A 27289-nucleotide genomic window follows, 5' to 3' on the forward strand; every position below is an offset into this window, starting at 1 on the left:
TAGAGAAATGTTGAGCCGTGCACACTACACGGTCCAAACTCCATCGTATTTGGAAACTAGATGCATTATTTTAGGTGTTCTACATTTGTGTAACTTCCCCAAAAATATGATTTATTTTTATTTCCCACGTGGCTTCTTCATGCTTTCCTCAGCCTGTCCATGTCCATCTGGCGACGCGGCGGCCCCCAGGGGGTGCGGCAGATGGTGTCAGTGCCCCAGCAGCAGCCGCAGGACCTTGTGCACAGCTAACAGGAGCAGGGACAGCAGCGGGTCTGTGGCGTAGCTCGGGCCGGTGCCTGCAGAGGGCGAGAAGACAGGCAAGGCTAACAACCCGACTCACGAGAACCCGGATTCACGAGAGCCTGGTGGCCCTGCAGGCAGGCAGGTGCACCTGGGGAGCCTGGGAGACTTCAGCACCCAGCTGAGGGCCGGCGCCTACGGCCGATCTGGTCTAAGGCCAGAGCAGTTTGCTTTTCACAGCTCCAACTTTGAGGAGCCCACTGCGGTCAGATGGAGGTGCCCCAGGCTGGGAGGGCCTGTGCTTGGCTGCAGTTCCAAAGCCCCAGTCATTCTCTTACTTCCATAAAAGAACAATGCCTTCCCCAGCCCCCAGGGCTTGGTCACAAAGTATCCTCAGCATTGGAGACCCAGCTTCCTCCCCTCCTCCATGAAGACGCCATGATTGCACCCAGTTCCATCCTTGGTGGGTTCCTTTGACTGCCCGCCGAGTTGGCACAGCTCAGCCCTGCCTCAGGCACCCTGATGTTGCTGGACCTGCATCCTTCCACAACAGTATTGTCAGTACCTCCCCATCCCCCAGCTGCTGTGGGAGCCCCGACAGCACGGTGTGGGGGAGCTAAGGTCCTCAAGGACTGACCGTAGCTTCCTCTGAGCCACTCCCACTGTTTGTCCAATGCAACGGCTAACCTGGGCCCCTGGGCAGACCACTGGGACTAGAACACCTGTGCCTTCATCCTGCCTCCCTTGGGCTACCTGCCCAGCTCCTCATCTGGTGTCAGGGTCTGCCCAGTCATGATCCAGCCTTCTCACCTGGCAAGTACACACTCCCTGCAGAGTTAGGGGAGAAGCGAGCACAGAGTCACTGCACCTGCCCCTCGGAGCAGCCAAACCCTGGGGGGCATCACTGCTACTCGCTGACACTTAGGCACGGCGACAGAAGCGGTCTGCAGCCCTGACCTACTCACCTGTACACCTGGAAGCCTCTCTCCTCTGCCTGGGGCCCTCCAGCCTCAATCAACAGTGATGTGTGGACAAGGCTGGGCCGGCTCCCAGGCCATAGCAGAGAGCTGGATCGGAAGAGGAGCAGCCGGGACTAGAACCGGTGCCCATATGGCATGCCTGCGCTGCAGGTGGAGGATTAACCTACTGCGCCACAGCGCCAACCCTTCCCTAATCACTTTGGCTCCGGCTATGAGTGTCCGGGTCAGAGTTCACATCTTGAGTGTTTCCTCCCTGTCTCCCCTTTACTAAAGGAGTTGACAAAGGATAGAGCGTGGAGCTCCAGGGTTCTGTGCATCTGTCCATCTGGGGAAGCACCAGCTGCGCTCAAGCCTCTGAGCGGAAAGGGGGCGGGGCCGCCTGCTGTGCCCGCCATCCATGGCTCAGGGTCTCCGTGCCTGGTTCTGAGACCCTGCAGAGCAGCATGGGACGGGCCAGCCTGGCGCGTACTGCCCTTTCCTTCAGGGTCTCATTTGTCAAAGAGTCATCAGTGCTGGCCCTCCTGCAGCTTGGCCTCGAGTGCCACTGTGCCTCTGACCATCAGCAGGAACAATCGCAGTGCAGGGGCTGTGCCAAGGACTCCGGTCCTCCATCCCAGCTCCTCACTGGCTCGCATCCCTGGGGAGGCCAAAGAGTGGAAGCGGGGATGGCTGGGTGCCTGGGTGGAATTCACCGAGGAGCAGGTGTTTGGAAAACAGGGATTCGGCCCTCAGAGCAGAGGGTGCTGTTGCCCAGGCACGCGGGACTCACAGGGCCAGAGCAGGCTGCGTGTCGCCCAGATCTCCTGGCTCACATCTTTATTCTCCCGCAGACCCTGGCTCTCAGGCAGGTGCAGGAGAGACAGAATGAACTCACGTGAGGCATGTAAAGGGAAGTACATGTGCACAGGACGCCTGGAGAAATGGCTCATGGACTGGTGAGCCGGGCAAGGGAAACCAGGCCAGGGGACCCGGGGCCCAGGGGATGGGAGGAGACATATGAATGTGCCTCTGAGTGCTGCTGCTGAGTCACTGTCACCAGGATGCTCTCATCTACTCAAGTTTGCAAACTGCACACTTTCCAGGTGAGCATGCTTTGAAGCCACCAGCCTGCCACTCTGCGCCCAGCCACGCTGGAAGCCGCAGGGCCAGGAGGCTGCAGTAGTGGTCTCCAGGGGACTGTGCCCATGGAGGGTACAGCTCAGGGTCTCTGGGGTCTCTGCTGGTGGCCAGCTGCCTGGGGGAGGTGGGGTGGGCTTTGGGTGAAACTGCATTTCCTCCCCGGCCCAGTATTGCCTCACGGGTGGAGGTGGGCAGTGGGCTGGCCCCAGAGAGAAGGGCTTCCCATCCTAGCCCTGTTGCCAGAATGCTGTGTGACCATGGACAGCACTTCCCACCTCTCTGGGTCTGTGTCACACATGTCCATCAAATGGGGCTGTGCATGGCTCTGTAAAATTGGAGGCTGGTCTGTCCCACCAGGCTGGAGTTCAGATGAAGCAACACCATGGTGGTAGAAGCGCTATAAAAAACGGCCACAACCGGCGCCGTGGCTTAACAGGCTAATCCTCCGCCTTGCGGCGCCGGCAAACCGGGTTCTAGTCCTGGTCAGGGCTCCGGATTCTATCCCGGTTGCCCCTCTTCCAGGCCAGCTCTCTCTGCTATGGCCCGGGAAGGCAGTGGAGGATGGCCCAAGTCCTTGGCCCTGCACCCGCATGGGAGACCAGGAGAAGCACCTGGCTCCTGGCTTCGGATCAGCGTGATGCGCTGGCCGCAGCGGCCATTGGAGGGTGAACCAACGGCAAAAAGGAAGGCCTTTCTCTCTGTCTCTCTCTCTCACTATCCACTTTGCCTGTCAAAAAATAAATAAAATAAAAAATAAAAAAAGAAGAAAATATTAAAAACAAAAACAAAAAAAAAACGGCCACAAAACCCCCTCTGCACCCCCAGTACCCACTTCCTACACCAACTCTGGGCTTGGCAACATGGCTTGCCTTGGCCAATGGCGTATTATCAGGTGTGAAGTAAGCATAAGCTGGACAAGTGCTTCTGCAGTGGGGTCTGGCCCTTCTGTTGTGGCTCTTGGGCCCACTGCCGTATGAACAAGCCTGGGCCAGCCCAGCTAAAACCCATGAGGTGCCCAGCTGAGGTCCCCCAAGCCAGCCAGCTCCAACGGAAAGAGCCCACCCAAGACCAGCATAACTGTCCAGCGGGGCAGTGCCCCCATCGCTGAGCCGCAGAATCGTGAGCTAAACCCGTGGCCGTGGTGTCTCTCGCTCAGGATGACGGTCCCCTGTTACGCAGCAAAGCTTGCCAAGGCAGGCACGCCAACAAAAGTGTCTGGCTGCCAGGCACGCAGGTGCTACAAGGAAGGGCCTGCCTGACTCCTTCTCTGGAGAGGGCTGGAGAAGAACCTAGTTAGGGGTGTCTGTCAAGAGAACTTTCCAAGCTGCAAGAGGCAGAACAAGCTATCTCCTTCACTGCTTATCTCAAGACAGCCTTGGGTCTTTGTTCCCAGGGTACGGGCCCTTTGGCTCCAATATTCACGGGACACACACACACTCCCTTTACGCTTCCCGCACGAATCAGGGCCGACCAAGGAAGAAGGGCCAGCAATGGTTTAGAGTTCGGGAGTCACACAGCCCGGGGCCAGGTGGTGCCTCCCTCAGTGACAGGGGTGGGCCACTCTCCAGCTCTTGGCTGTGGGACCCCCTGCACACTTGCTGCCCAAGCCACTGCTCACTGCTGCCTGGATCGCTGTCTGGGTGACAGGTCCCGCCTCACCCTGACACCACACAGCAGGGCCTGGCAGAGGCGGGATCTCCTCCTGCACCCCGTGGCCGCTTTTCTTAGGTGGCATGGAGACACCTGTGCTCCTAGGGGCAGGAGGCTGGACTGGCAGATGGGCCGGCTGGCGTGGAGGCTGCTGTGTGGGCTGGAGGCAGTCTCTCCATCCCCTCTGTTCCTGGGAGTCCCAGGAGAGCCCCGGCGCACGCGGTTCATCTGTCCAGGTGGAGCTGGCTGCCCCTGGCTGGGCTGCCTGGGAAGCCAGAGGAGCCCTCCGGTGGGAGAGGAGCCGACTCACCCTTCACACCACATGGGCATCGCCATTTGCCAACCATTTTCACAGGGATCACAGCTTCTTTGGCTCACGCTTAAGACGGTAATTAATTGTTATCATTTTATCAATGACAGAGCAATTTTCATCATTTCAACAGGGGACAGAACGAGCGACACACAGGGGCCATTTAAAGGAGACCTCTGCAAAACACAGGGGCACACCCCTTCCCAGCAAGGGCCCATCAAAGGCTCCAGCCCAAGCAGCTTCCGAGTGGGAAACTCCCCGTCCCTGTTTGTCTGGCAGTGGAAAGTTCCAGAGCCATCCAGAAGCTGCGAGGCCCCGGATACCTCGCGATGACAGAGGAGGGGAAGCCTCATTCTCCCATCCTCCGTGTTTGCACTCCGCCTACGCTGTCCGCAGGCCAAGCCTGAGTTATGCTCCCGCACACTTGGGCCTGGGTGTCCCTGGGCACGGAGTGTCTGGTCTGTGTGTGGAATGGAGAACTGAGGGACCACCCTGTATGCATCAGGCTCACAGGATGGGGACAGCCAGCCGGGGCAGCCTCTGCTCCCTGCCCACCATTCTGGGATCAGGGCTGCTTCCCTGTGCCTCGGGTGGGGGGATGGCTGCTGTCCTTGCTACAGTTTGCAGCACCGGGCCTGGGAATAGCAGCTAGGGCCAGCCAGGCCTAGGGGCCTGCAAACAAGGGCTCGCCCAACTTGGGTCACAGGCTGCTTAGTTTGTTTTTCCTTTGCAGGTTTGAGAAGAGTGAGCGAAATTCAGACGCATTGGAGGCCTGGTTCTGCACGGAGAAATGGACAACAGGGTGGCTCTGGCTCTGGCAACCCGAGTTGGAGTTCGTTCTGAAGGGTGACACAGAACGCTTGGCCGGTGCCTGACTTGCTCTCCGCAGTGTCCCACAGCCAGGGACAAAGCCAGCCCAGAGAGCTTGGACGGCCTCATATGAGGCCAGGCCCTGCTGCATCCGGTGCCTTCGAAACCCGCCCTCTGAACGGGGAGGAAAGTCAGAGAACCAGCCACGGCCTTGGAGTGGGGTGGGGGGCCTCTCTGCATCGGGGTGGGGGTGCGGTTCTGCTTCGGTTTTCTTTGCTGCTAAGGAAGAGGTTAAGAGGGCCGCTCCCAGGCCGTAACGGGGCCCTTGAGGACATGGGCATCATCTAGCCACAAGACAGGAGCAGCTGGGAGTGGACCGGCTCTTACACCTGCTCTGGGCTCCCAAGCGGCCTCAGCTGCACCCTGGGCACAGGCCCAAGGAAAAGGCCCCCGTGCCCAGCTTCCTGGGGCCAGGGTGCACCGAGTTCCTCTGGGTTCAGAGGCTTGTGGAGGAGACAAGGAGAGGGCGTTCAGCCTGGCCCCTCACTCTTCTCCCCAGCTTCCCACTCCCTGCTCCGCAGCCACAGAAGCCCCGTCTTGCACAGAGCCCGCGAGACACGGAAATGCCCTGTGGGCTGAGCGTGCCTTCCAGAAGTGTCTAGTTTGGATGCCTACATATCGAGTTTGGTTTTATTAAGAGATGGCATTTTCTTAGCTTTTTTTTTTTGTTTGTTTGTTTGTTTGAAAGGCAGAGAGAGAAGGGAGAGAGAGGAAAGGACAGATCGCCCATGTGCTAGTTCACTCCCCAAGTGCCTGCAACAGCCAGGGCTGGGCCAGGCCAATGCCAGGAGCCAGAACTCCATCCAGGTGCCAGGGCCCCAAGGACTTGAGCCCTCACCTGCTGCCTCCCAGAGTGCGCATGAGCAGGGAGCTGGAGTCAGCAGCAGAGCTGCTACGGAGAGGATTCGGTGACCACCCTGCCAAATGCCCACCCCAGACTTGTAGTAATTATAAATTCTACCCCAGAGGTGAAAACTGGGAGAGGTTTGCCCAACAGCATGGCAGAACATCTACTGTCCTGGCTGCTGCCCAAAGCCTGCTCTCCTGGGCTCCCAGCCGTGGACTGCCGCATGGTGGCTCCTGGCAGGCATCACCCCAGCCTGCCCTCCAGCCCCTCAGTGCCAGGTACTGCCCCAGTGCCGGCACGGCTGGGTCCCTTTTGCTCAGTCTGCCTCACTCACACCCGTCACCCAGACCTGGCCCTCTGTAGGGGCTCCCAGCCACCCCTGGTGAGCAAGCTCCTTCTCTGATGTGGGGACAGGCCCTCAGGGCTTCCTGGTGGTCACCTGAGCCTGCCCTGCCCCCCTCTCCTCCACCCCCGTGGGCCCTGCAGCAAGGCCGGCTCTGCTCCAGTCCAGCCGCCACGGAGCGACAAGACACCACCTTGCAAGGAGCCAGCTTCCCTTGTTGACATTTTAATTAAAGCCTCTTCACGGATATTTATTCAAAGGGAGTCAGCAAGGAATAATTGAGCACTAACGGAATTTGTTTGGGTAGAATTAATTTCTGCCGTAAAATTAACGCGTGCTGGCAACTGGGGCAAGAACTCGGAGCAACTAATGCCGCTGGGTTTTGAAGGGAATAGAGATCTTTGACAGAAAAGTCGAGCGTGGGACGCGGAGCAGTGAGACAGCAGGTGAGACGCGGGCCCGCCCGTCCTGCGCCGATTGTGCCCTGTGCACCTGTCCCGTCCTGCCCCATCCCGCTCACCTCCAGCCCCCTGGCAGCCAGACCCCAGGTGCAAGAGAAGCTGTCCTTCCTGCAGGTGACATCATGTCCACTGGGGGTGATGCCCAGCTGGCAGCCTCCATGTCCACTCCCGGGATGGATGTGGGCAAAGGCGGGGGGTGGGGGTCGCTGGCTGTTTTGGCCATTTCTTGCTGCACACTCCCTCCCTGCCACAGCCCAATGACAGACGTGACCTCCAGGGCACATCCCAGCCTTCGATGCCCACCTTCTCCGCAGGTGCACCTGGGCGACTCTCCCTTAGGTGCAGAACCTTTACTCGGTCCCCTCTGCCCGCAGGACAAAGCCGCTGGCTCAGGGCCAGGCTGGCCTGCTCCCCAGGCCTCTCTGAGAACCGCCCTCTACAGGTCCTCTGCTGCCAGCTGTGTGCGCTGGGCTGAGGTGGACCCTGCACAGCGACTCCCCACTCCTTTGCCGTTGGCTATGTCTGAACGAGTACTGCCATTGCAGATAAAGAGTGGACAGTTTTTTTCTTTTTTCTTTTCTTTTTGGTACAAGAATAACCCCTAAACAGCAAGGGACACACTCCTGTTAAGATATTAGTGCTGGGGCCGGCATAGATAGGAATGCCTGTGACTCTGGCATCCTATATGGGCCCAGGTTCAAGTCTAAGCTGTTCCATTTAACCAACTGTCTGCTAATGTGCCTGGGAAAGCAGCGGAAGATGGCCCAAGTGCTTGGGGCCCCCGCGGGAGACCCAGAAGAGGCTCCAGGCTCCTGGCTTCAGCCTGGCCCAATCCTGGCCATAGAGGCCATTTGGGGAATGAACCAGTGCATGGAAGAGCTCTCTCTTTCCCTCTCTCTAACTTTGCCTTTCAAATAAATAAAAAATCTTAAAGATTTTATTTCCTTTGTATCTGAAACCCAAGTGTAACTGGCCACCCTGGGTTTTATTTGCCAAATTGGGCAGCCCTACCAGGGCCACACTCGGGTAAACCACATGGCCGGGACGTGAACCCCAGCTGCGTGGCACCTGTCCCTTCCCGAGCCACCACACTCAGCCCTCTCAGGGTCAAAAGGGGGGGGGGACTGACTTCCCCCAGCGCCTCAGCTGCACCCAGCCCCAGGCAGCTCCCAGGGGAGGGGGACGCCTGAGTGTTGCTCCCAGGCTTCCACATTCATGTGGCTCACCTTGTCACCAGCTCCTCTCCAGCCTCTATCTCTTCTCAAACGAGATCTGGCCCCATAGGACCCTCGGATGATGTCACCTCGGGAAAAGGGTAAACGGGACCTTTCTCTGTGGGCCGCCGGCAGTGGCGGCAGAGGGGCCACAGGTGCTCCCCAGGCAGGGAAGCTGGGGCTGCCTCTCTCGGTGCGGGCTCAGTCTTCACCTGGACCACCCCGACCCCATTCTGGGTTCCCTCACCCTTGAGGCTGCAGGTGCTAACCATGCACCTGCCACCAGGAGGCGCACTCGGCCCTTTATAAGAATCTTCCTTCACTGGCTCAGTAGATCTAGCAGGCAGTAGCCATTTCTCCTTTTCCAGGTGAGGTCCAGAGAGGTGTAGTGCATTGCCCAGGGTCACACAGCCGGTGGGAGGCAGAGGGCTATCTCCTGGGCTCCTTAGCTGGCCGGAAGCCTGCTGGACCACAGCCAGTGCATCAGGGGTTGCTCACCTGCCCCATACTCCCTCAGTGCCCCAACAAAGCTCAGTGCACCAGCAAACCAGACTCCCACATGGAGGCTGGGTTTGTCCATGTGCTTCTGCACCAGGCTTTGCTTGCACTGTTCCCACTGTGACAGCACCCCTTCCTTTCCTCTCTGGCTCTCCAGAGCCCCTCCTCCTCTCTCCCACACTCCAAGTCCAGCCCAGAGACCCTTACAAGGTGACTCAGTCCCTCTGCTGTGCCTTCCTACTCCCACATCAGCTCTCCCCCGACCCCAGCAGGCCAGTCCCCGAGCCCCCAGCACTGAGCTGTGGCTGCCAGTCCCATGCAGAGTATACCACCCTCCCCTCAAGGCCTTCCCCGCCCCAGGGTGAATACCTAACCCTTCATCCACGCCTCCGTTCTAGCTCCATCACCCGTCTACACTGCTCCCCACTCACCCAACCTGCCCATTCTCCATCCCTTTGGCTGTCTTAGATGCTGGGTTTTCCCGGCCCCGCCCTGAGACTCCCTTTGTCCCCTGTCCTCCAGAGCAAGTTCCATCTCCCATTCCTGTGGGCTGTGTTTGGACAGCCATGGCTGTGATTAGCTTTTTTTTTTAAAGATTTTATTTATTTAACGCGATTAGCTTTTGACATTTGTCTCCTGTGCTGGGAGCTGAGTCTGGAGAGCAGAGCCCGGGACTGGCTCCGTTGCGTGGATCCCCAACACCCAGCACTCTGCCTGCACCCTGAGATCTTCCTGGACTGACTGAGCTGGTCACGGGGCACCAGACACCCGGCCCTGTGCCTCCCACACAGTGTCCCATTTTCAATCTTCAAATCCAAGCCAGGACTGGCGGCCTGGCTCTCGGGTCCTCTGGGAGAGCATGGGGCTGTCAGAGACAGTGAGCTCTGACCTTCCACATGCCCGAGGCTCTCTGCGTACCTCTCTAACATTTGCTCAGAATCATCCCCTTGGTTCCAATCCCTCTTCCACTATGCTGCACTCGGTTCTTTATAAGCCACTTCAAACTCCTCCCTTACACAGTGGCACACTCGCACATGAAGTATTTGTATGATTTTATATAGCCTGAACATTTATATAGACATATATTCATATAGAAGAGTACTTCAAAAGGTTCTTGGAGGGGGGCTGGCATTGTGGCACAGTGGATTAAGCCACCTACTGCAGTGCCGGTGTCCTATATCAGAGTGCCGGTTCGAGTCCTGGCTGCTCCAATTCTGATCCAGTTCCCTGCTAAGGTACCTGGGAAAGCAGCAGAGGATGGCCCAAGTGCTTGGGCCCCTGCCACCCGCATGGGAGACCCAGATGGAGCACCTGGCTTTGGCTTGGCCCAGCCCCAGCCATTATGACCACTTGGGGAATGAACTAACAGATGGGTTCATCTCTCTCTCTCTCTCTCGCTCTCTTTCTCTCTCTCTCTCTGACTACCTTTCTCTGTAACTCTGTCTTTCAAATAAAAAAAATAAATATTTTTTAAATAAAATAAATCTTAAAAATGATAAGTTCATTTTTGGCACAATTTTGAAATCTATGCATAATTTTTTGTAATCTGCCTTTCCCATGAGCTCTGGAAGACCCCTCACACACACGCATCCAGACGCTGTTGCTTGTTTTCAAATCTAGTAAAGCAGCAGAACCTCCTTCCCAAGCTAATCCCTGCATGGAACCCACTGATGAAAGCACCAGAAGCCAAACGGCTCGGGCTGGAGCTGGAGCTGAGCTCTAAGGGGCTCGCTGGGGTCCCTCCAGATACAAAACTCCCAGGATTTAGGGGCTCTGGAGTGCTGGGGGCCCGAGGGAACAGGCAGGTTTCTGGCTGAGAGGCCCTGCCCATCCAGGAAGTCCCTGTGACAGCTCTGGGATTTAAACCCCAGCTGTCTATGGGCAGCTCCCCTCCCACCGGCGGTCATTCCCAGGTCAGGCCAGTAGGGGGCACTCAGTTCCTGGCCCGCCCCACGAGGGCTGCTCCGTGTGTAGGTCCCAGCCTCAGCCTCAGCCTCAGCCTGGAGCCAGGGTTGGCCAGGCAGAGGCAGGAACCACAGAGCCGGGACCCAGCAGCAGCTCTTTCCTGTTCCGATCTGCGTCCAGGTTCCACCTCGGTGCCACCTGGATCCTTTTCTGTGTCACCCTGAGGACTTTTCTTTGCAAGCACAATTTAAGCGAAAAGGTTAACGCATTGTACTGCCCAGGGAGAGTGCTCTGAGAATTCTATAACACGCGCTTGTTAAGTAGAATTAGCACAGAGGCGCTGCCCAGATATGTCACGCATTAAAACATGACTCTGTAGAATAGAGAGCATTATGAATTATTGCCTTGTGTATTTTTTTGGTTACATTAGTCTTTAATGCACCTACAGTTCTTCATCTGCCCACCTGCTGGTCTGGTTTTTTTAAATGCCTGAAAAAATACATCGACATTAACTTTCACATGGACGATAATCACCCGGCGTCCAGCCTGCAGAGGGGTTAGGGGAGCTGGGGACCGGCTGTGCCCATTGCTCTGCTCATCTCTCTGTCCGTGTTCAACAGCCCAGGTGCTGAAGGCAGAAGCACAAGATGGCATGGAACTATGGGCCATGCTGCCGCCTGGGACTTTCCTCCCTAGAGCCACCTTCCTGGGAGACATGGCCCAGGTGTGCAGTGTTCAGGTGCTGGGAACTCCAGCCCTATGCATGCTGAAGCCCTAATCCTGCCCCCCCCCCGCAGGGGTTCACTTGTGTCCCCTACCCAGCCATCTTTCCACCTGCTCATCGTCCTCTCTATCCCTCACTCACCCACACAGCCATCTTCCCACCCACCCATCGGCTATTTTTCCACCCATTCTCAACCCACTCATTCTTCCGTCCACACAGTCCTCCTTACTTCTGCCCATCTATCATCCACCCTCCCGCCCACCACTCACCTTTCCCTCTGCTCCTGCCCTCCGCTCACCTACCGGCTGCCTGTGTCTCACCCATGCACCTCACCACCCACCCAGACATCTATCCACCTGTAGTCACCCACCCCACAGTCCTCAGGGCAAAGCCAAGTCTCCCCAGCCCCTCATAAGGGGCTGAACAGTGAATCCCTCTTAACTTACCTAGTCTTTTGCTCCCCTTCTTTGAGTTCACTTCCCCAAATGGAGCAATCTGGCTCTCTCCTGCCCCAGGACTTTGGCACATGCCATTCCCTCTTCCTGGAAAAATCCTTCCCTAGCAAACTCTTAGCTATCTTCTAGATCATGGCTCAAGTGTCGCTTGCTCAAGGAACCCTTCCCTGACTGGGTCACACTCTCCTTTTCTTGGCTCCCATAGCCCCTGGGTTTCTCCTGACTGCTTGATTGGTGCCTGTCTCTCCCTCTGTCAGACTCTCAGGATCTCACTGATCCTAGCCATACTGTGCCCTCCGTGCCTAGAGCAGCTCTTGTATGTAGAAGATGCTCCGTGGCCATTTGCTGAATGAATGAATGAATTAGTGCCAGGTGCAGTGAACGTGGGAGTGAGTGTCAGGTCTGCCCTCCGGGGTGTCTGTCTTGGTGGGTCCTCTGCCAGGTACTGACCCTGGGAGAGAAAAGAAAGGCCGGGTGCGCCAAGGCACCTCTGTATTCCCCTGATGACGCAGGGTCCGAGAAGGCCGCTCCCAACCAGCCTGCCTGGGCTCCACCTTTCCCGAGAGCCTCCTGGGTGCTCTGGCTGAGCCCTGAATCCGTCCTCAGAGCACCTTCTGCAAGGCCAGGCGGATGCTCTGGGCAGCCCCCGCCCCTTGGCCTGGGCCAGGCCAGACGCCAGCTGGCCAGGAACTCCCAGGCCCAGCTCAGACGGAGCCTGCCATGACGTCAGCCCTCCCTCCCCTCCGGGCTTATTAAAGATCCTTCTTCCAGGCCAAGTGGCATTTGTGCGAGAATCAATTGTAATAAAAGTCGCTAGAAGGGACTGACATTGCAGCTGGGTTTTCCTGGCTTAAAGAAAACCGAACTTCCTCCAGAGGAGAGCTGACGGGCAGTGTGCCAGGGGTCAGCAGAGGGAGGGGTGGGGCTGGGCAGACCGCAGGTAGCCCACTCCCACTCCCGGCAGCTCCTGGGGGCGGCGTCTTGGGTGCACCTTCCTCTCCCAAGTTCCTGGGTGCCAAGCAGCAGCCGCACTGGCAGTCACTGGGCACAGCGAGGCACAGTGCAAGGGGATGGGCGGACTGTCAGCTTGAAAGGAGAGTGCAGGAGCAGGTGAGGAAGAGCCCGAAGCCCAACCCAGCCTGCAACAGTGGGCGTCCCCTCCCCGCGGGGCACTGCGCTTCCCATGTCTCCCTCCTGGGCACAGGCCAGTGGAGGGGACTTCGGGAACCTCCTGTCCATTTGGAGGCCTTCCTGGGAAGCCCTCTGGCTACTAGATGCCATGCAGTGCCTCTTTCTGTCCCCCTCACCCCCACCCAGGGAACTGCACCTGTCCAGTCCTTCAGGGGCTGCCTGGCCGGCCTGGGCCCCACCCCCTCCCCCAGCCATGGCCACCTGTACAACAAAGGCAGACCAGGCACAACCCAGGGGTGGCTTTCCCCAGGAGCAGAGTGGGCACTGCCAGGCCCCGGGGATGCACGTGCAAATGTGGGGATTTCATTGGCTGGTGGAACGCGAGGCAGAGAAGCTGTGCTCGCTCACCAGGGAGCCCAACCCGGCACTTTGCTGGGCCATTGCAACCTGATGGCACTGGCTGTTCTGAAGCTCTGTCAGCTTCCTTTGGTCCCCTTCCGCCTGCCCCAGGATGCCCACAGCATGTACTGATGGAGAGCAGTCCCCTGAGGGAAGCCTCAGTGGGGGGCACCCTGTTCACCCACTAAGTGGGCCTGGGCAGGAAATGCCATTCCCACGAATCACAAGAGCCAGCATCCACGGAGCTGAGCGAAGCTAACATCCTCCCATGAATTATCTCCTCCCACCCTCATTCATTTTCATGAGAAGACTGCTGGAAAAGCAGGAGCCAGAGCTGATGTTGGAAGCCAATGCCTCGGGGTCGGTGCTGTGGCTTAGGAAAGCAGTCCTTGGGTCCCTGCACCCACGTGGGAGACCTGGAGGAAGCTCCTGGCTCCTGGCTTTGGATCGACACAGCTCCAGCTATTGCGGCGTATTGGGGAGTGAACCATTGGATGGAAAACCTCTCTCTCTGCCTCTCCTCTCTCTGCGTAACTCTGACTTTCATATATATATATATATATATATATATATATATATATATATATGTATATGAAGCCAATGCCTGTTAAGCCAGCATCCCATATGGGTGCCTGCTCGAGTTCCAGCTGCTCCACCTCCAATCCAGCTCCTAGCTAATGCCTTTGGGAATGAAGCAGAAGATGGCCCAAGTGCTTGGACCCCTGCACCCATGTGGGCGAGCTGGATGGAGCTCCAGACTCCTGGCTTCAGTGTGTCCCAGCCCTGGCCATTGCAGCCATTTGGGGAGTGAACCCGCAGATCATCTGGGGAGTGAACCAGCAGATGGAAGTTCTCGTCCTCTCTCTCTCTCTCTCTCTCTCTCTCTCTCTCTCTCTCTCTCTCTCTCCTCCTTTCTGCCACTCTGCCTTTCAAATAAATAAAATAGATCTTGAAATAGAAAAAAGCAGGAGCCTGCCCTGAGTGTCTCCCGGACTTCCTGTCTGGTGCTGTGACTGCTTACTCCTCGCACCTGCCACTCCATGGCCAGGATGGGATGCAGATGGCAAGAGCTTCGACACAGCCTCACTGACACAGGTACCGGGTCTTGAAAAGCTGTCACCTCCACTCCCCACTGGGTGTCAGGTGTCCAACTGGGTGCTCTTAGGAGGTGCCCTGTTGACAACTGGCCTTTACGGACTGCTGAGGGGTCCCCGGCAAGCTGGTCACTTTGGAGTGGAACAGAGTAGGGCTGGTGGTGGGGGGAGAGAAGGTGCAGGAAGGGGTGGGGGAAAGCCTTCTGAAACATCCACTTAGACTCCTTATTTCCTGCTGATACCAGCCTTCCCTCACCAAAACTTTCTTCTTAAATCAGAAACCAGAGGCAACTGAAGCCTGCGGAAGTCGCTGGGTGGTAATGACGGAACAACAAGCCACCCTTCCCAGGAGCGCCCCCTGTCGGCCACTGCCACCGGAACAAGCTTTGCAAGGGCCACCTCGTAGTGGACAGGTGTGGAAGAAGCCACCGGAGCACAGCCCATCACGCTCCGGCTGGCTGCTGAGGGTGCCGCGGTCCTGAGCTCCTCCTCCTGCACCTGCTTCTGTCGCTGGCTGATCAACAGCAGCTAAACGCGACCCCAGAGGAGGTCACACGGGGTCATTCATCTTGGTATTTATAGCGCATCCTCCCTGAGAGCACCGAAGCCAGGAGAAGTGGGCTTGTTTCCCCAGAAGCAGCGCCGGGGAGGCGGGCTTGGCAGCTTCCTAATGCGTAGGTGGCACCGGGGACTCCCGGGGGCTGGGCCTGTGCGCTGCTCCTGCCCAGGGTTCCTGTAGCCCTTACGTAAGACAAAGCAAACCTTCTGCCTCTTGGGCTGTGGCTTTCTGAGAAGGGCCTGGGAATACTCAGCAAAGCTGGGGGGAACAAAAAAAAATATGATGCATTTTTCCCCTCTGTACTGCAAAAAAAAAGTCTGAAAACCACTCTGGTGTCTCCCATGAAGCCCAGGGGTTTAGGCCATAGCTGAGCCCTCGCCACTGTTCCCATGGAGCAGAACTAATCAATATCATATCACAAAGCACTCAACCTCGCTCATCCCCACGGACACTTGGGGAATCCTTAATTCACACATCCGCGTGTTTAATGAGGAGCTCCTTCGTGGGCCCAGCTCGCCGTGACATTTAGGAAGCCTGGCCCTCGGCGCCTCTCTTTCCAGCTGGGGTTACAAGCAGAACAGGAGGCTGTGTCTCTGGGGTGCGGGTGGGGAGAGGGCAGAGCTGAAGTGAGCTGGGGCACACAGTAAGTGCTCAGTGAAATGCAAGTATTATTTACCGTGATTCTAACCCAGGGGCAGCTCTTTTGTCTTTAATTTGGGATTTTTCAAACCGAGAAGAAGTGACTAGCCAGAGACTGGAAAGAGAACGCCCCACTTGCTGTCACTGTCTCTGTCCACGGGGCACAGGGCGGGAGGGGACGTCTCGAGGAGCTTTCCTAGGACTCACATGAGAGTGGACAGTACTAGCCACAGGTGTCTTCCCCAAGCCTGCAATCACACACTGCCTACAAGAAGCCTTCCCTGGTTGCTTTAACTGGGTCAGGGAGATCCCCATGGGGATTCCCTTTAACACAGACAGTTCTGTTCCAGAGCTTGCTGGGTGGCTGGATTCCCCTAGGCCTGGGCCCATGGCTGCCATCCATGGTTGCCGCTCATGGAGAGCATGGGGGTGAGCCCCGGTAGGGCTGCTGGCTGCGGAGGGAGAGGGAGCCAGGCAGTCGACCATTGCCACTGTCAGGGAGAATGAGGCAGCTCCTGCCAGCTGCGAGGCCAGCTATTTCCTTCCTCAATCCCTTCCTCTCCTCTGTCTGGAGGCTCAGAGAGCTGCCCTCTCTCTTCTCTAGGACATCTTTGGCCAGATTTATTTTCTCCTTGATAATAACTCCCATGGCACCTCGGCACTGGGAGGAAGAGTGGACTGTGTAAGGGGTTTGACCCCCATGGGCCCAGGGTGATGGGCAGACCAGGGGTGAAGCCCTCCACAGCCTGCTGGGGACCTGCAGGCCCCGGCCTGGCAGGTGCAGCTGGACACCGTGTGGGCAGCATCACAGTCTGCTAGGGTCATGCCGGCACCACTTCCCCGGCTTTGTCATCCACCCCGGGGCGCAGGTCGAGATGCAGCGAGTGTCTTCACCTTGCCCACAGCCCCCTTTGGTCACGGTTTATGGTTGCCATGGCGACACCCAAGGATGCTCCCCCTTCATGGTTCCCAGCAGCCGTCACACCCATGGCCTTGGCTGTCTTTCTCTCATTAGTAACTGAAATATGGAGAATCAGTCATCCGTGTGGGTACCGGGCAGCAGTCTACCACACCCAGCTGTTGCCCTGTGGCGGCCACAGTGCCTGTCTTTGGAGCCAGAGCCCCCAGGCTCACTGGAGGCTCACACGGCACAGGTCTGATCCTGAGGTCTCATTGCTGGGGAACCTCTTGCCAACACATGAGCTGTTCAGTTGCAAACTGGATTCTATGGAGGATGCATGCAGCTGCAGTGTCTTTCCAGGTTACAAGTGTTTGGAAGATATTTCTTCATATTCTTTCTTTCTCTCTCTCTCCCTCCCTCCCTCTCCCTGAAACGGCAACCAGCAACAAAGTGTTCGTGAAAAATGGGTCAGCGTTCAGATTAATTAGGAGCCGGATTCACGGACGTGGCTAGGAAGACGCCCAGCCTCCCTCGCCGGCTGTGCTTGGCTAATCCAGCCCATGTTTATTTTTAAGCACAAATACCAAAATGTCTCTTGACAAATGAGACGTGAAACGAATGAGTTTTTGCACATAAACTTTTAGTGCAAATATGTATTTGGCTGGGTTGGGCACATATAGGGCCTGGGCTGGCTGCCTGGCTGCAGCCGTAGCTCAAAGAGGAAGGTGAGAGCGATGCTTGCTCTGTCCTTTCTGGCATGGGCAGAGCAGTCCCCTGAACAGACACAGGCTTGCTGTCACTGTCCCTGCCATCCTGGGGCGACTGCTTCACAGGGGCTGGGACCACTGCCGAAATCACCAGTCTGACACAGCCAGGGATGAGCTCCCCAGCCCCATCCTCCACCGCCCTGCTCGGTTCTGCTCCACAGCCCTGGAGGCCCACCTGTAAACCCTGCATCGCCTGGTGCCCTTGGCTCCAGGAGGGTTTGGCCAACTGGAAGCCCTGGGAGAAGAACGTCAGACAGGAGGAGCGCGAGGGCCTTGCTGGGGCACCGTGCACTGGCTGTGTCCCTCCCCCATGGCCATCTCTCCTCTCAGGCAGCTCTGTCGCGCCGCTCTTCTCTCGGAGTTGCAACCCTGGGGACCTGCAGCCTTCCCCTGTCGGCTGCTGGCACCCTGTGCCCTCTGTCCATGCCCCCGGGGGCCCCCTGCGTGCCGGTGATGGCTGCCTCTGCCAGCACCCTGGCTGAGACTCCCTTAGCTACAAGTGTCCCTCCACCCAGACACGGCAGTCCCTTCTGACCCCCTTGCCACCGAGCTGCTGAGAATGGTGAAATGCAGGTGCCAGGCTGCCTCTCCAGCAACCGGCTGGCCTGCTGCCTCCAGGGAGGCTGGGTAGCACTGGGTGACAGAGACCCCAGGAGCCACTACATCCCTATCCCAGAGGCACTGCCCTGTGAGCCTTGCTGGCGCCCAGTTGGCGCTACTCCAGCTCCAGGGAAGGCAGAGAGAAGCTGCCAGCCCAGGCTGCCGCCCTGACCTACGCAGACATTAGCGTTCTGTCCTGAGGCTGGCAGGAGCCCAAGGCCCCACTCCTGGGATGGCCCTGGACACTATGCCACCAGAATTGAGCTGACATAAAGACCCCTTATCTTCTAGGAAGGAAGGCACTGCCCACCCCACCTTCCATGGATGGGATCCCTGCTATGTGGGTGACAGGCCCGGGAGCGCCCCACTCTCTCTTCCTCAGCCCCTTGTAGCTAGGCCAGGCAGTCAGACCAGTCTTGGTTGAGCTCAGGGGTCAGGCTTTGGCCAGGGGAAGAGAGACATTCAAGCAGGAATGAGCTATGATCTTGAACTTATCACCATTCTGTGGGCACTACCAGGTTCATTCTTCAAGATCTCTTTCCTGGGGGCTGGCATTGTGGAAGAGTGGGTGAAGCTGCTGCTTGCGGTGCTGGCATCCCATATGGGCACCAGCTCAAGTCCCGGCTACTCCACTTCCCATCCAGCTGCCTGCTAATGGGCCTGGGAAAGCAGCAGCAGACGGCCCAAGTGCTTGGGCCCCTGCACCCATGTGGGAGACCTGGATCGAGTTTCAGGCTCCTGGCTTCAGCCTGGCGCAGCCATAGCTGTTGTGACCATTTGGGGGAGTGAATCAACAGAAGGAAGCTCTCTCTGTCTTTCCCTCTCTCTGTAACTCTGCCTTTGAAATAAATCTTTTGAAAAACACAGAGCTCTTCTCTTTGGTACATCCTTGACCAAAGCCTTTGCCCAATCCTGTAGCCTCCAGTTGCCATTCCTTGGTTTGTCCTGCAATAGCCAGCCTCATCCTTCATCCCCTCTTCTGCAGCCAGAATAACTCATGGCTATAGCGACAACAATGAGCCTATACGCACAGCAATACCATGCTCCCTCTGAGGTCAGGGATTACCCTGCTTTACAGATGGTTCAGAGAGGTTAAGCCACTTGCCTGGAGTCACACAGCCAGCAAGCTGCTGGAGGTACAACTCACATTTAGCCTCTGCCTTCCAAATCCTGCTCACAACCTGGGGAGCAGCTGGGGGCGTATCCCAGCCTGTGTGGCACAGAGCCCAAAGGTTCGTGGTGGGAGGGTCTTCTCCCAGACTAGCATCAGCCAAGTCAGTCACTCTAGAAGTCAGTCAGCACTTCTCCAGCCTCCTACTGGGTGCTGGACAGAGAGGGCTCACTCCTCCAGTGCTCCACGCTCCCTTTCCACTGCCAAGAACTGCGACGGGAAGGCAACTGCCAGGCCCAGGGGACCTTGTACCTAGAGCCAGCCACGAGACCGTGCTCTGGCCCGCAGATGAGGCAGAAGCAATCTTTCCCACGCCTTGGCCTGGTTCCGCAAACAGCAACCGCGCCCTCCTCCCTTCTCTGCCAGAATGCTGAGCGTCGACCTTCCCACTCTCCCAAGAATGAGATCGACTTGGGGCCTCTCCCAGTGCAAAGAAAGGGGGCAATCCTTATACACAACGGATGCCTTTGAAAGGGGTGGGGAACCTCTTCTCTGCCAAAGGCCACTTGGATCTTCAGAACATCACCTGCTGGACGTACAAAGTTACCAATGTGAAAAATTAGCCTGCTAGACTGATGGAATTTCGAATTCCACCTGTGGTTGCCATCCGTGATTTTCCGGCCTTCTACAACCTGCGGGTGGGATTCTCCCCACCCCCATCCCGCCCCGCCCCGCCCCATCCCTGTCTTAGGCAGGAGGGCTTCATTCTCTGGGGGAACTGGGCCCAGAAGGGCTGCTTCCACGCCTTGTCTCTCCGAGTGACTCTGGAAGCCACTTGCCCAATGAAGTCTCTTAACGACTGCGTGCAATGCAGCCCCTGCACTCTCCAGCACAGGGCTGATGTGAGTATGAAATAATACGTTTGCCTTGTGCCCAGCCACCGCCATTCTGCGGTTTATCTGCCACAGCATCTAGGGCCAACCCAGCTGGTGGAAAGCTGCAAGCCAGGGTGAGGAGATCGACCAGCTGTTCCGCTCCCCACCCCCAGCCTGGAGGGGAGTCTTGGGGTATCCCTGTGTGAAGCTGAAGAGGGAAGGGGCCTACAGACCCTGAGATGCACCAGGGGGTCCCCAAAGCAGGTGTAATTGAGGGAAAGACAAGTGTTGTGCAAGACAGACAGGCGGTCCCAACTGTTTCCCTGCCTGGGACCAGGCCAGGCAGGCAGGATGAAATGGCAGGAGGGAGGGCTGGCCCCCTGGATTCAGCAGGGAGTCCAGGAGCCTTCGTCCTTAGGAGGGGACTTTGAGAACTCCATTGTAGGGGCGTGCACATGGGCTCCAATCACACCTGGGAGGTTCCAGACCTGACTGGCCCTAGAGGTCAGAGACAGGCTCTCTGTGGGACTCAGCATCACAGGAGACCAGGCATGGGGCTCAGGGAGGGAGTGACTCGAACTCAGACCCTGCAGTGAAGGTAGGAGGACAGCCCACCTCCGAGGGAGCAGGGGACGCCTCAGGAGGAGGGGCACAGGAGCACTAGGCCTTTCTACCCTCCCTGCACTCCACTAAGGCTGGTTGCCTCCTGTTTGGGAGTGCCTGTCCCGGCAGTCAGTGGGGTCTCCTATCCTGTGCTGGCACATCGCACTCATCAGCTCTCCTCCGGCGACACGAGGCTTTAACCTCGCCGGTCTTCCCCGCAATGGCACAGGGCTCCCTCCCTAACACCCCGTGCCCCACAGCGGCCCAAGGGGCGCTGGAGTGGTGACGGACAGCAGGGTGCAGGGCCGCGCCTGGGATCATCCCGCCTCAACCACAGGCAGAGGCTTCACACACGGCCACCCACGCCGGCTCGGAGGCAGTCTGGTCAATCCACGTGAGCAGCACGGAGAACAACAGGGCCCAGATCTCAACCGCGCCCTCCCTCGCGCTCTCAACCAGGAGCGAGCGCCCTGGCGCGGGGACAGCCCCTCTCCAGGCTCAGACTCGCGAAACCGGTCTGGCCGTCGCCGCCGAGGCTGGCGCGTCCCGGGTCTGGGCTTCCAAACCCAGGCCAGGGCGCGGCACTCGGAGGCCGCCCGGACACTCACAAACAACACGTCGCGAACGCGAAAGACGGCGCAGCCGGGGGCGGGGGAAGCGCCCGGCAAGCGCGCACGCTAACCACCGCGAGGCGGCACTCTCCGGTCCCGCAGGTCCTCCTGCAGCCACCGCCCTCCCGCGCGCCTGCGCGCCCCTCGGCGCGCCCGCCCTTACCCGAACCGTGCCGCTGGCGCAGAAGGACAGCTTGGCCGGGTGGCAGCGACGCCGACGAAGCAGCAGCCGTGGCCGCGACCGTGGTGGCGGCCGTGTGGGCCGCGGAGGCGACGGCGGCCTCGGGGACTCTGGGCCCGGGGGCGGCGGCAGGGCTCCCGGGCGGCGGGCTCTTGTCGCCGCGACTGGGCTCCGAGGTGGTGCGGCCCGCGACGCCCGCGGCGTTGGCGTTGGCGTTGGCTGCGCCGGGGGAGCCGTGGCGTCGCGGGCCGCTGCTTTGGATGTGGGACACGGCCTCGGCGGCCTGCATGTGGGGCGGCGCGAAGCGCGAGAGCACGCGCAGCAGCGCCTGGGCCTTGTGCTCCTGCGTGTCGTCGTCGCTGTAGTCGGACACGCGGCACTCGTACACGCCCTCGTCCTGCAGCCGGACGGCCGATAGCCGGAGCCGGTGCGAGATGTCGTTGCCTTGGACGCGCACCGTCTGCAAGAGAGCGGGGTTAGCAGCCCGGCGGGGCAGGTCCCGAGGCCTGCCCTCGCCACCCGCGCGTCTCGCTGGCGCATCCCAACCCTCCCCGGGCACGTTTATGTACCGTCACCCGGACCTCCGCAGGGACATGGGGGCTCCCAACCCTGCTTGCATAAGGGCCGGCCCTGCCCCTTTGCACTACGTCCCCAAGGTCCTCATCGTAACCAAACGCCTCATCTTGCACCTCCGCCCCCACAAACCTACGTTGCCTAGGCAAGGCAGAGCCCTCCCCTCCTCCCTCCTGCAGGGCTGCCTGTTCACTGACAGCCCCGCGCCGTTCCCGCAGCGACGCGCTCCAGCGGAGCCATTCGCCCATGTGTGCCCCTCCACCCCTTCGCTGGCGTCCCTCTTATCTAGAACCGCAGGCTCTGGGGTCGTGTCCCAAGGACAGCCGGCCTGCCCTGGGCAAACGCCTGTCCCCTGGTCCCCATCCTCACAGCTAACTCACCCTCCCGAGAACACAGTCGATGCCAAGGCTCTACCTGACCCCCTGGTGCCTGTTATGAACTCGCCTTTCCTAGCCCGATCGCCTGCAGCCGGCCACAAAGCGCTCCTCCGCCTGCGGCCTGGCGGAGACGCGGGGGATGAATGGTTTTGTGGTCTTCCCGGAGCACCCGGGGAGCCCTCACCTCTGCAGCGAGCCGACGAGGAGGCCCTCGGCGTCTCCAGCTCTGACGCTGCCACGCTCCAGCCGAGAAAGCTTGGGCGCAGCTCCTCCCAGAGTTATGAAACCCAAGACCCGGGCCCCACGCATCCTGGCAAGCCTGCCCGCTACCATAACTCCCCCGTGAGCTCATAGCACGCCGTGCCCACACCTGCAAGCCGGTGGGAGACTAGGGCTGCAGCGAAGGGGGCCGCGGAGCGCGCGTGCCCGGCGGGGAGCCGGGGCACGGGTCGCGGCGAGGGCGACAGACGCGCGCGCTTGCGCGCGCACACCAAGAACTGCAAGCAGTGCCAGGTAGCAAGCACCCAGGAGCAGACAGCGGGCGCGCGGGAGTTTTACAGGTGAGCGCCGAGCTGAGTTCCGGGACTTGGGCCTCGGATTCTTGATTTACACAAAAGAGAACCCGAGCCCGCTGCTGGCGACAGATGGCGCCGCGAAACGCCAGGCAGCCAACAAAGCGCGGCGGCGAGCTCGGCCCTACGCGGCGCGGCAGCCGTGGCTTTCTAAAGGGGAGGGAGCTGCGGGGCGCGCGGCGGCCAGAAGGGGTCTCCCGCGGGCCGCGCTGGGCTCCACACTTACGCTGATTTTAGTTGCATCCTTATTTGTTACCTGGAACGCAAAGAGGGAGAGACAGACATTAGACCCGCGGCCTTCGGCTCGGGACCCTCCACTCGCGCCTGGGACCCAAAGTCACCGGGGTGTGGCTGGGATTCCAGGAGTGGATCCGCGAGGAAGCGGGGTCTGGAGCTAGTTTGGCATGGGACCGAGGGGCTGCCGTAGCGCGCCGGCTTAAGAGCGAGGTTGGCCGCCCGCCAGGGTGGGAGGGAAGGCGCATCTCCCTCGTCGGGTTCCTCCAAACCCTCCGTGTAAGTTGGAGCCGTGAAACACTGGATGGGCTGGCCGGTGTGTGCGGACCGACCCAGTGGGGACAGGAGCAGTAATTCTAGGAGGAAGCCTGGGGAGAATGTAGGTAGGTGCGCAGGTAGGTGCAGGTGTAGGTGTGCGTTAGACTGTGTAGGACAGCGCGGCTTAGGAGGCAGACGGGGAACGTGGGCTGCCTTCCGCGCCAGGCAGGCCTCCCCTCTGAGCCCGGGGGCGCTGGAGGTGACCTGCCGCCTTCCCTGCACACGATTCTCTGCGGGCCTCTGGAACGCAGCCCGGAGGAGCTTAACTCGTTGGCCCTGTGCCCTGGGAACCTCACAGTGGCAGAGGGCAGGCACTAAGGGGTCTGCCTTCATCACTCAGCACCCGTTAGACGCCTGCAGCTCGCAAAGGCCCGGCGAGGTGTGGCTCTTCAGGGGCTAGGAGGGATCGGCGTTCCGAGAGGTTGCGGGAGAAGGGAAACTGTGCGAAGCACTGGCAGGATACGGGGATAATAACAACGGCTGACTCGGAAGGTGCGGGGTGTGTGTGGGGGGGGTGGACTCTGCGCCGCACCACCGAGCGGCGCCCCGCCTGCACCAGCCCGGGTGCCGGCCTCCTCGGGTCACCCTGGCAGCCCCCACCCCCACCCCCGGCCCCGGCCCGAGCCCGCGAGCGTGACGCCGCGGGGGCGGCCCGTTACCTTGCTCCGGGCGCCGGGCACGCTGAGCGCCAGCTCGTGCAGCAGCTCCCGGGGCGGCTCCTTGAGGTACCACCACTGAATCTCCAGCGAATACGAGGTGGCTCCGCTAGCCCGGAACGCGCAGGGCATCTCGATGTCGTCTCCCTCCCGTACCGTCACATCTTTGGGGACTTCAGTGAATGTAGCTGGGGGCGGGGGGGGGAGGCGTGACCAGCTGGAGGGCGGGGGGCTGGGGCAACCCGAGGCGCGGCGGTCGGTCTGGAGCTCGCTGGCCTGGTGCCGCCCACACCCCCGCAGCTGCTCCGTGGCGCACGGCCGGCGGCGCTTGGAAAGTTCGGTCGAGCAGCTGCGGGGCGGCAGCAAGCACCGGCCACCGGCCACAGACTACCTCCCTCCGGAGCAGGCGGGCGGCTCACGCCTCTCCCGCTCTGGGCCGCACCCCCCCGAGCCAGGCTGGGGCGCGCCGGCTCCCGCTCCCAGCAGGCCTACTCGCCGCAGCCCGAGCCCGCCGGACTCCGAAGGCGGTGGGGGCGGGCGCTGCAGCGACCCTTCGCGGCTCTCCTCCCCTACCCCTCCGAGCCCGGGCTGCACACTGCCGGTTGCTGCAGAAACCGTCCCCATCTCTTCCTCCTCCGCGGCGGCCCTGGCAAGGCTGCCTCCAGCGGTCCCCGGCGAGGACACCCCGAGCCCACCGCGGCAGCAAAGTTCCCGCGCTCACCGTCGGCCACGAAGAGCAGCAGGGCGTGCAGCAGGAGAGGCGGCAGGTATCCGAGGGCGCCGTGCCGGTTCCGATGTTCCATCTCCCGCGGGGGGCGCGGCGGCAGCGGGGGCCCGGGCGCGGAGAGGCGGCGGTGGCAGCAGCGTGGGCTCGGCTCCGGCTCCGGCTCGGGCTAGGACGCCTCGGAGCCTGCCATGGCCCCGCGCGGCGCCCCCTCCCCTGGCCGCCGGCGGCCGCCAATCAGCCCCGCTCCCTCGCCGGCTTGCCCGGCGCGGCTCCGGCGGGGGGCGCTGCGCGGGATGTGCGGGAGGCGAGGTCCCGCCGGGAGGCTCGCGGCGATCCGGCAGTGCCTCTCGGTCTGGGCGTCCACAGGACGATGATGGGAACGCCGTTCAGTCTTCGCCCGGCCAAGCGGGCAGGGGCCGGGCTGCGCCAGCACCCATCCCTGGCCGGGGGAGTGTGCGCCTCGGAGCCGCGAGCTTCTGCCTCCCCGTCTCCTTCTGGCACTGCTTCCGACTGCCACCTCCTCCAGCTCCTGCCGAGCTCTCCCGCCGCCGCCCCCGCCGGTTTCTCCGCAAGGCGAGTGGGCGCTCAGCCTCGGCGCGCAGACCTGGCGTCCGACCCAGCGCAGCGCGGGGAGAGCGGGTCCGGCGTGGCGGACCGAAGCCGGAGAGAGGCGGGGAGAGGGGGAGGGGAGGAGCGGGGAGGGGGAGGAAGGGGGCGGTCAGTGGCTGGGCGCCGAGCCGCCTCCGCCGCTGCACCACCCCCGCCCTCCCCTCCGCTCGCCTGCCACGGCCCGCGCCGCCCCCGCCCTGGAGCGCGCCCCCTCCCTCCGCGGGGGTCGCTCGGAGGGACCACCGCCTCTGGTTGGAGCGCAGCCCCGCCCCGCACCCTCTTTGGTTTGGGGGGTCCTCCCACCCAAACTCTCCCTGGCTTCTTCCCAGGCTCCTTCGCTCGAGACGGCCGCTCATTCCTCTCCCCGTGTGTCCCGCGGCCCTCTCCGCAGGCCCCAGCCTTCAACTCCTTACCCCGGTTTGGGCAACGAGCGGCAGCGCTCTTTGGCCCAGGCCCGGGCCATGGCGGGTGGATGGGCGCCGGGGCCCCGGGAGAAGGGCGGAGCGCTGTGCGGGGCCGGGGACGAGGCCGGGTGACGGCGGCGACGCCGAGAGTCTGCAGTGTGTGAGCGAGAAGTGCGCGCACAGCGCCCGGCGAGCAGGTGCCTGTGGCGCGGAGAGCGCCCCGGCGAGCCAGCGAGCGGCGGCCGTGAGTGACGGCAGAGGCGGCGGGGGTGGGGTGGGGTGCGGAGCGCCGGGCACGACTCTGGGCTCCGGAGGGTTCTGGGCGGGGGCGGGGTTCCTGCCCCCCAGATCGCCGCTTTTCGAGGGCCCCGGTCCTCCTTGATACCTGGCGCAAAGCGGGATCCCCAGGCGACAGGGGGCGGAGAGCGAGTCCCCAGTCGTGTCTTGTAGCCCCCCTGCATTCCGGCACCGCCCCAGCCTGCGCCCGGAGCCTGCTCCTCCACAGCCACGGGAGAGAGTGCGGTGTGGCTGCGAAGGAGAGCGTGGAGCGGACGCGCGGTTCCGACGGGGCACACGGGTTCAGGGGGCTACCCTCGCAGCTCGGCTTGGCGCTCTCCTTTCTCTTGCCTGCGGGAGTCCCCAGGCAGTGGATTTCAGTGTCTCTGTCCCTACTCCGCCCCAGCTCTGCCCTGAGGTTAGGGTGGGGCACCCCTGCGCATCTGGGGGCCTCCTGCCTGCCCTGCGCCCTCAGCGTCCAGAGGCACCCCCCCCCCCCCCGCCCGCCCGCCGCCGCCCCGGCTGGCGGGTTCCCTGGGGGGTGGAGGCAAAGGAATCCGAAAGGGGAAAGTACTTCCAGCAGCCACTCCGGTGCAGGCTGCCAGGCACAGCCTCAGAAGGGAAGAGGATGCGCGCCTCGCCACGCTCTGCCCTCAGGCAGCGCGGTGCCCCTGGACAACGCCCTTCTTCCTGCCTCGCGGGGGCTGCAGTTTTCTCATGTATGGCTAAGGAGTTGTTCTGGCCCCAGATCAAGGTTGTTCAGCCACAAGCCTTGATGGCCAAGCTCCCCCCTAGGAACAGGGGAGATGTGTGGGACCTCCGCTTTCCCTGGACCTTCTCCTTCGAGGGCCCCAGATCAGTTGCAAGCACCTTCGGTCCTTGCCTTGCGGCTGCCCGGGAGCTTTGTCATGGAGAACCCACCTGTCCTGAGAAGCCGCTTTGGACCCAGGGACGTTAAGACCCTGCAGGGCCCCACTGCTGTCCTCAGCTTCTGAAGGGAGGGGGCAGACTTGCACTGTGCTACAGATGCTGGACCATCAATGGGATGCTAGGAATGCAGAAATTCCAGGCTAGAGCTCTGAGGGCAAGAGCTGACCCCAGAGCAGTGGCCCGCCAGGGAGGCTGCCATTCCCTCTCCCCGTGCCGCATCCAAGCACAGGCGATGGCCAGCGGGCAGAGGTATGCAAGGGGAGGTTCCCGGCAGCCAGAGGCAGTTCCACCTTAGCTACCGTTCAGGCTGGCGGATCTTCTCCACCTGAACCACCTTGTGGGGTGAGGTAGTTCCTGCCTGCTGTGCGAGTTGATGCTATTAATAATGAATAATTAGCCATATGTTATCACCGGCTTTTCGTGTGCCAGATGCTGGCTGCATATTCTCCAGGCACTGTTTCTCAATATGACAATGGAGGGACTCTTCTCAAACAGAACCCAGATCTCGCTCGCACTGCTCAGAACC

General features: G+C 60.6%; 1 protein-coding gene across 2 annotated transcripts; it reads right to left on the minus strand.

Annotated features, from left to right (window-relative positions):
* Window positions 1-207: 207 nt before the first annotated feature.
* On the minus strand, window positions 208-24620 carry VSTM2B (V-set and transmembrane domain containing 2B). Of its 2 annotated transcripts, XM_062177555.1 has the most exons (5): window positions 24539-24620; window positions 23821-24005; window positions 22836-22865; window positions 21070-21547; window positions 208-296 (listed from the first exon to the last, which is right to left on the minus strand). In XM_062177555.1, the coding sequence occupies exons 1-5, from the start codon at window positions 24618-24620 to the stop codon at window positions 208-210; spliced, it is 864 nt and encodes a 287-aa protein (XP_062033539.1). The 2 variants fall into 2 exon arrangements, with proteins under 2 accessions (XP_062033539.1, XP_062033540.1); XM_062177556.1 differs by lacking the exon at window positions 22836-22865.
* Between the last annotated feature and the right edge of the window lie 2669 nt (window positions 24621-27289).

Source organism: Lepus europaeus, chromosome 19 (genome assembly GCF_033115175.1).
Source record: "Lepus europaeus isolate LE1 chromosome 19, mLepTim1.pri, whole genome shotgun sequence".
In the NCBI taxonomy this organism is placed as follows: domain Eukaryota; kingdom Metazoa; phylum Chordata; class Mammalia; order Lagomorpha; family Leporidae; genus Lepus; species Lepus europaeus.

Excerpts from the sequence above, each read along its gene's own strand:
- VSTM2B (XM_062177555.1), bottom strand. The coding sequence starts at position 24,620 with ATGGAACATCGGAACCGGCACGGCGCCCTCGGATACCTGCCGCCTCTC. Across the intron at positions 24,006-24,538 it reads GCTGCTCTTCGTGGCCGACG|CTACATTCACTGAAGTCCCC; the intron begins GTGAGCGCGGGA and ends CCCCGCCCCCAG. Across the intron at positions 297-21,069 it reads GCGCCAGCGGCACGGTTCGG|GCACCGGCCCGAGCTACGCC; the intron begins GTAAGGGCGGGC and ends CGCCCTCTGCAG.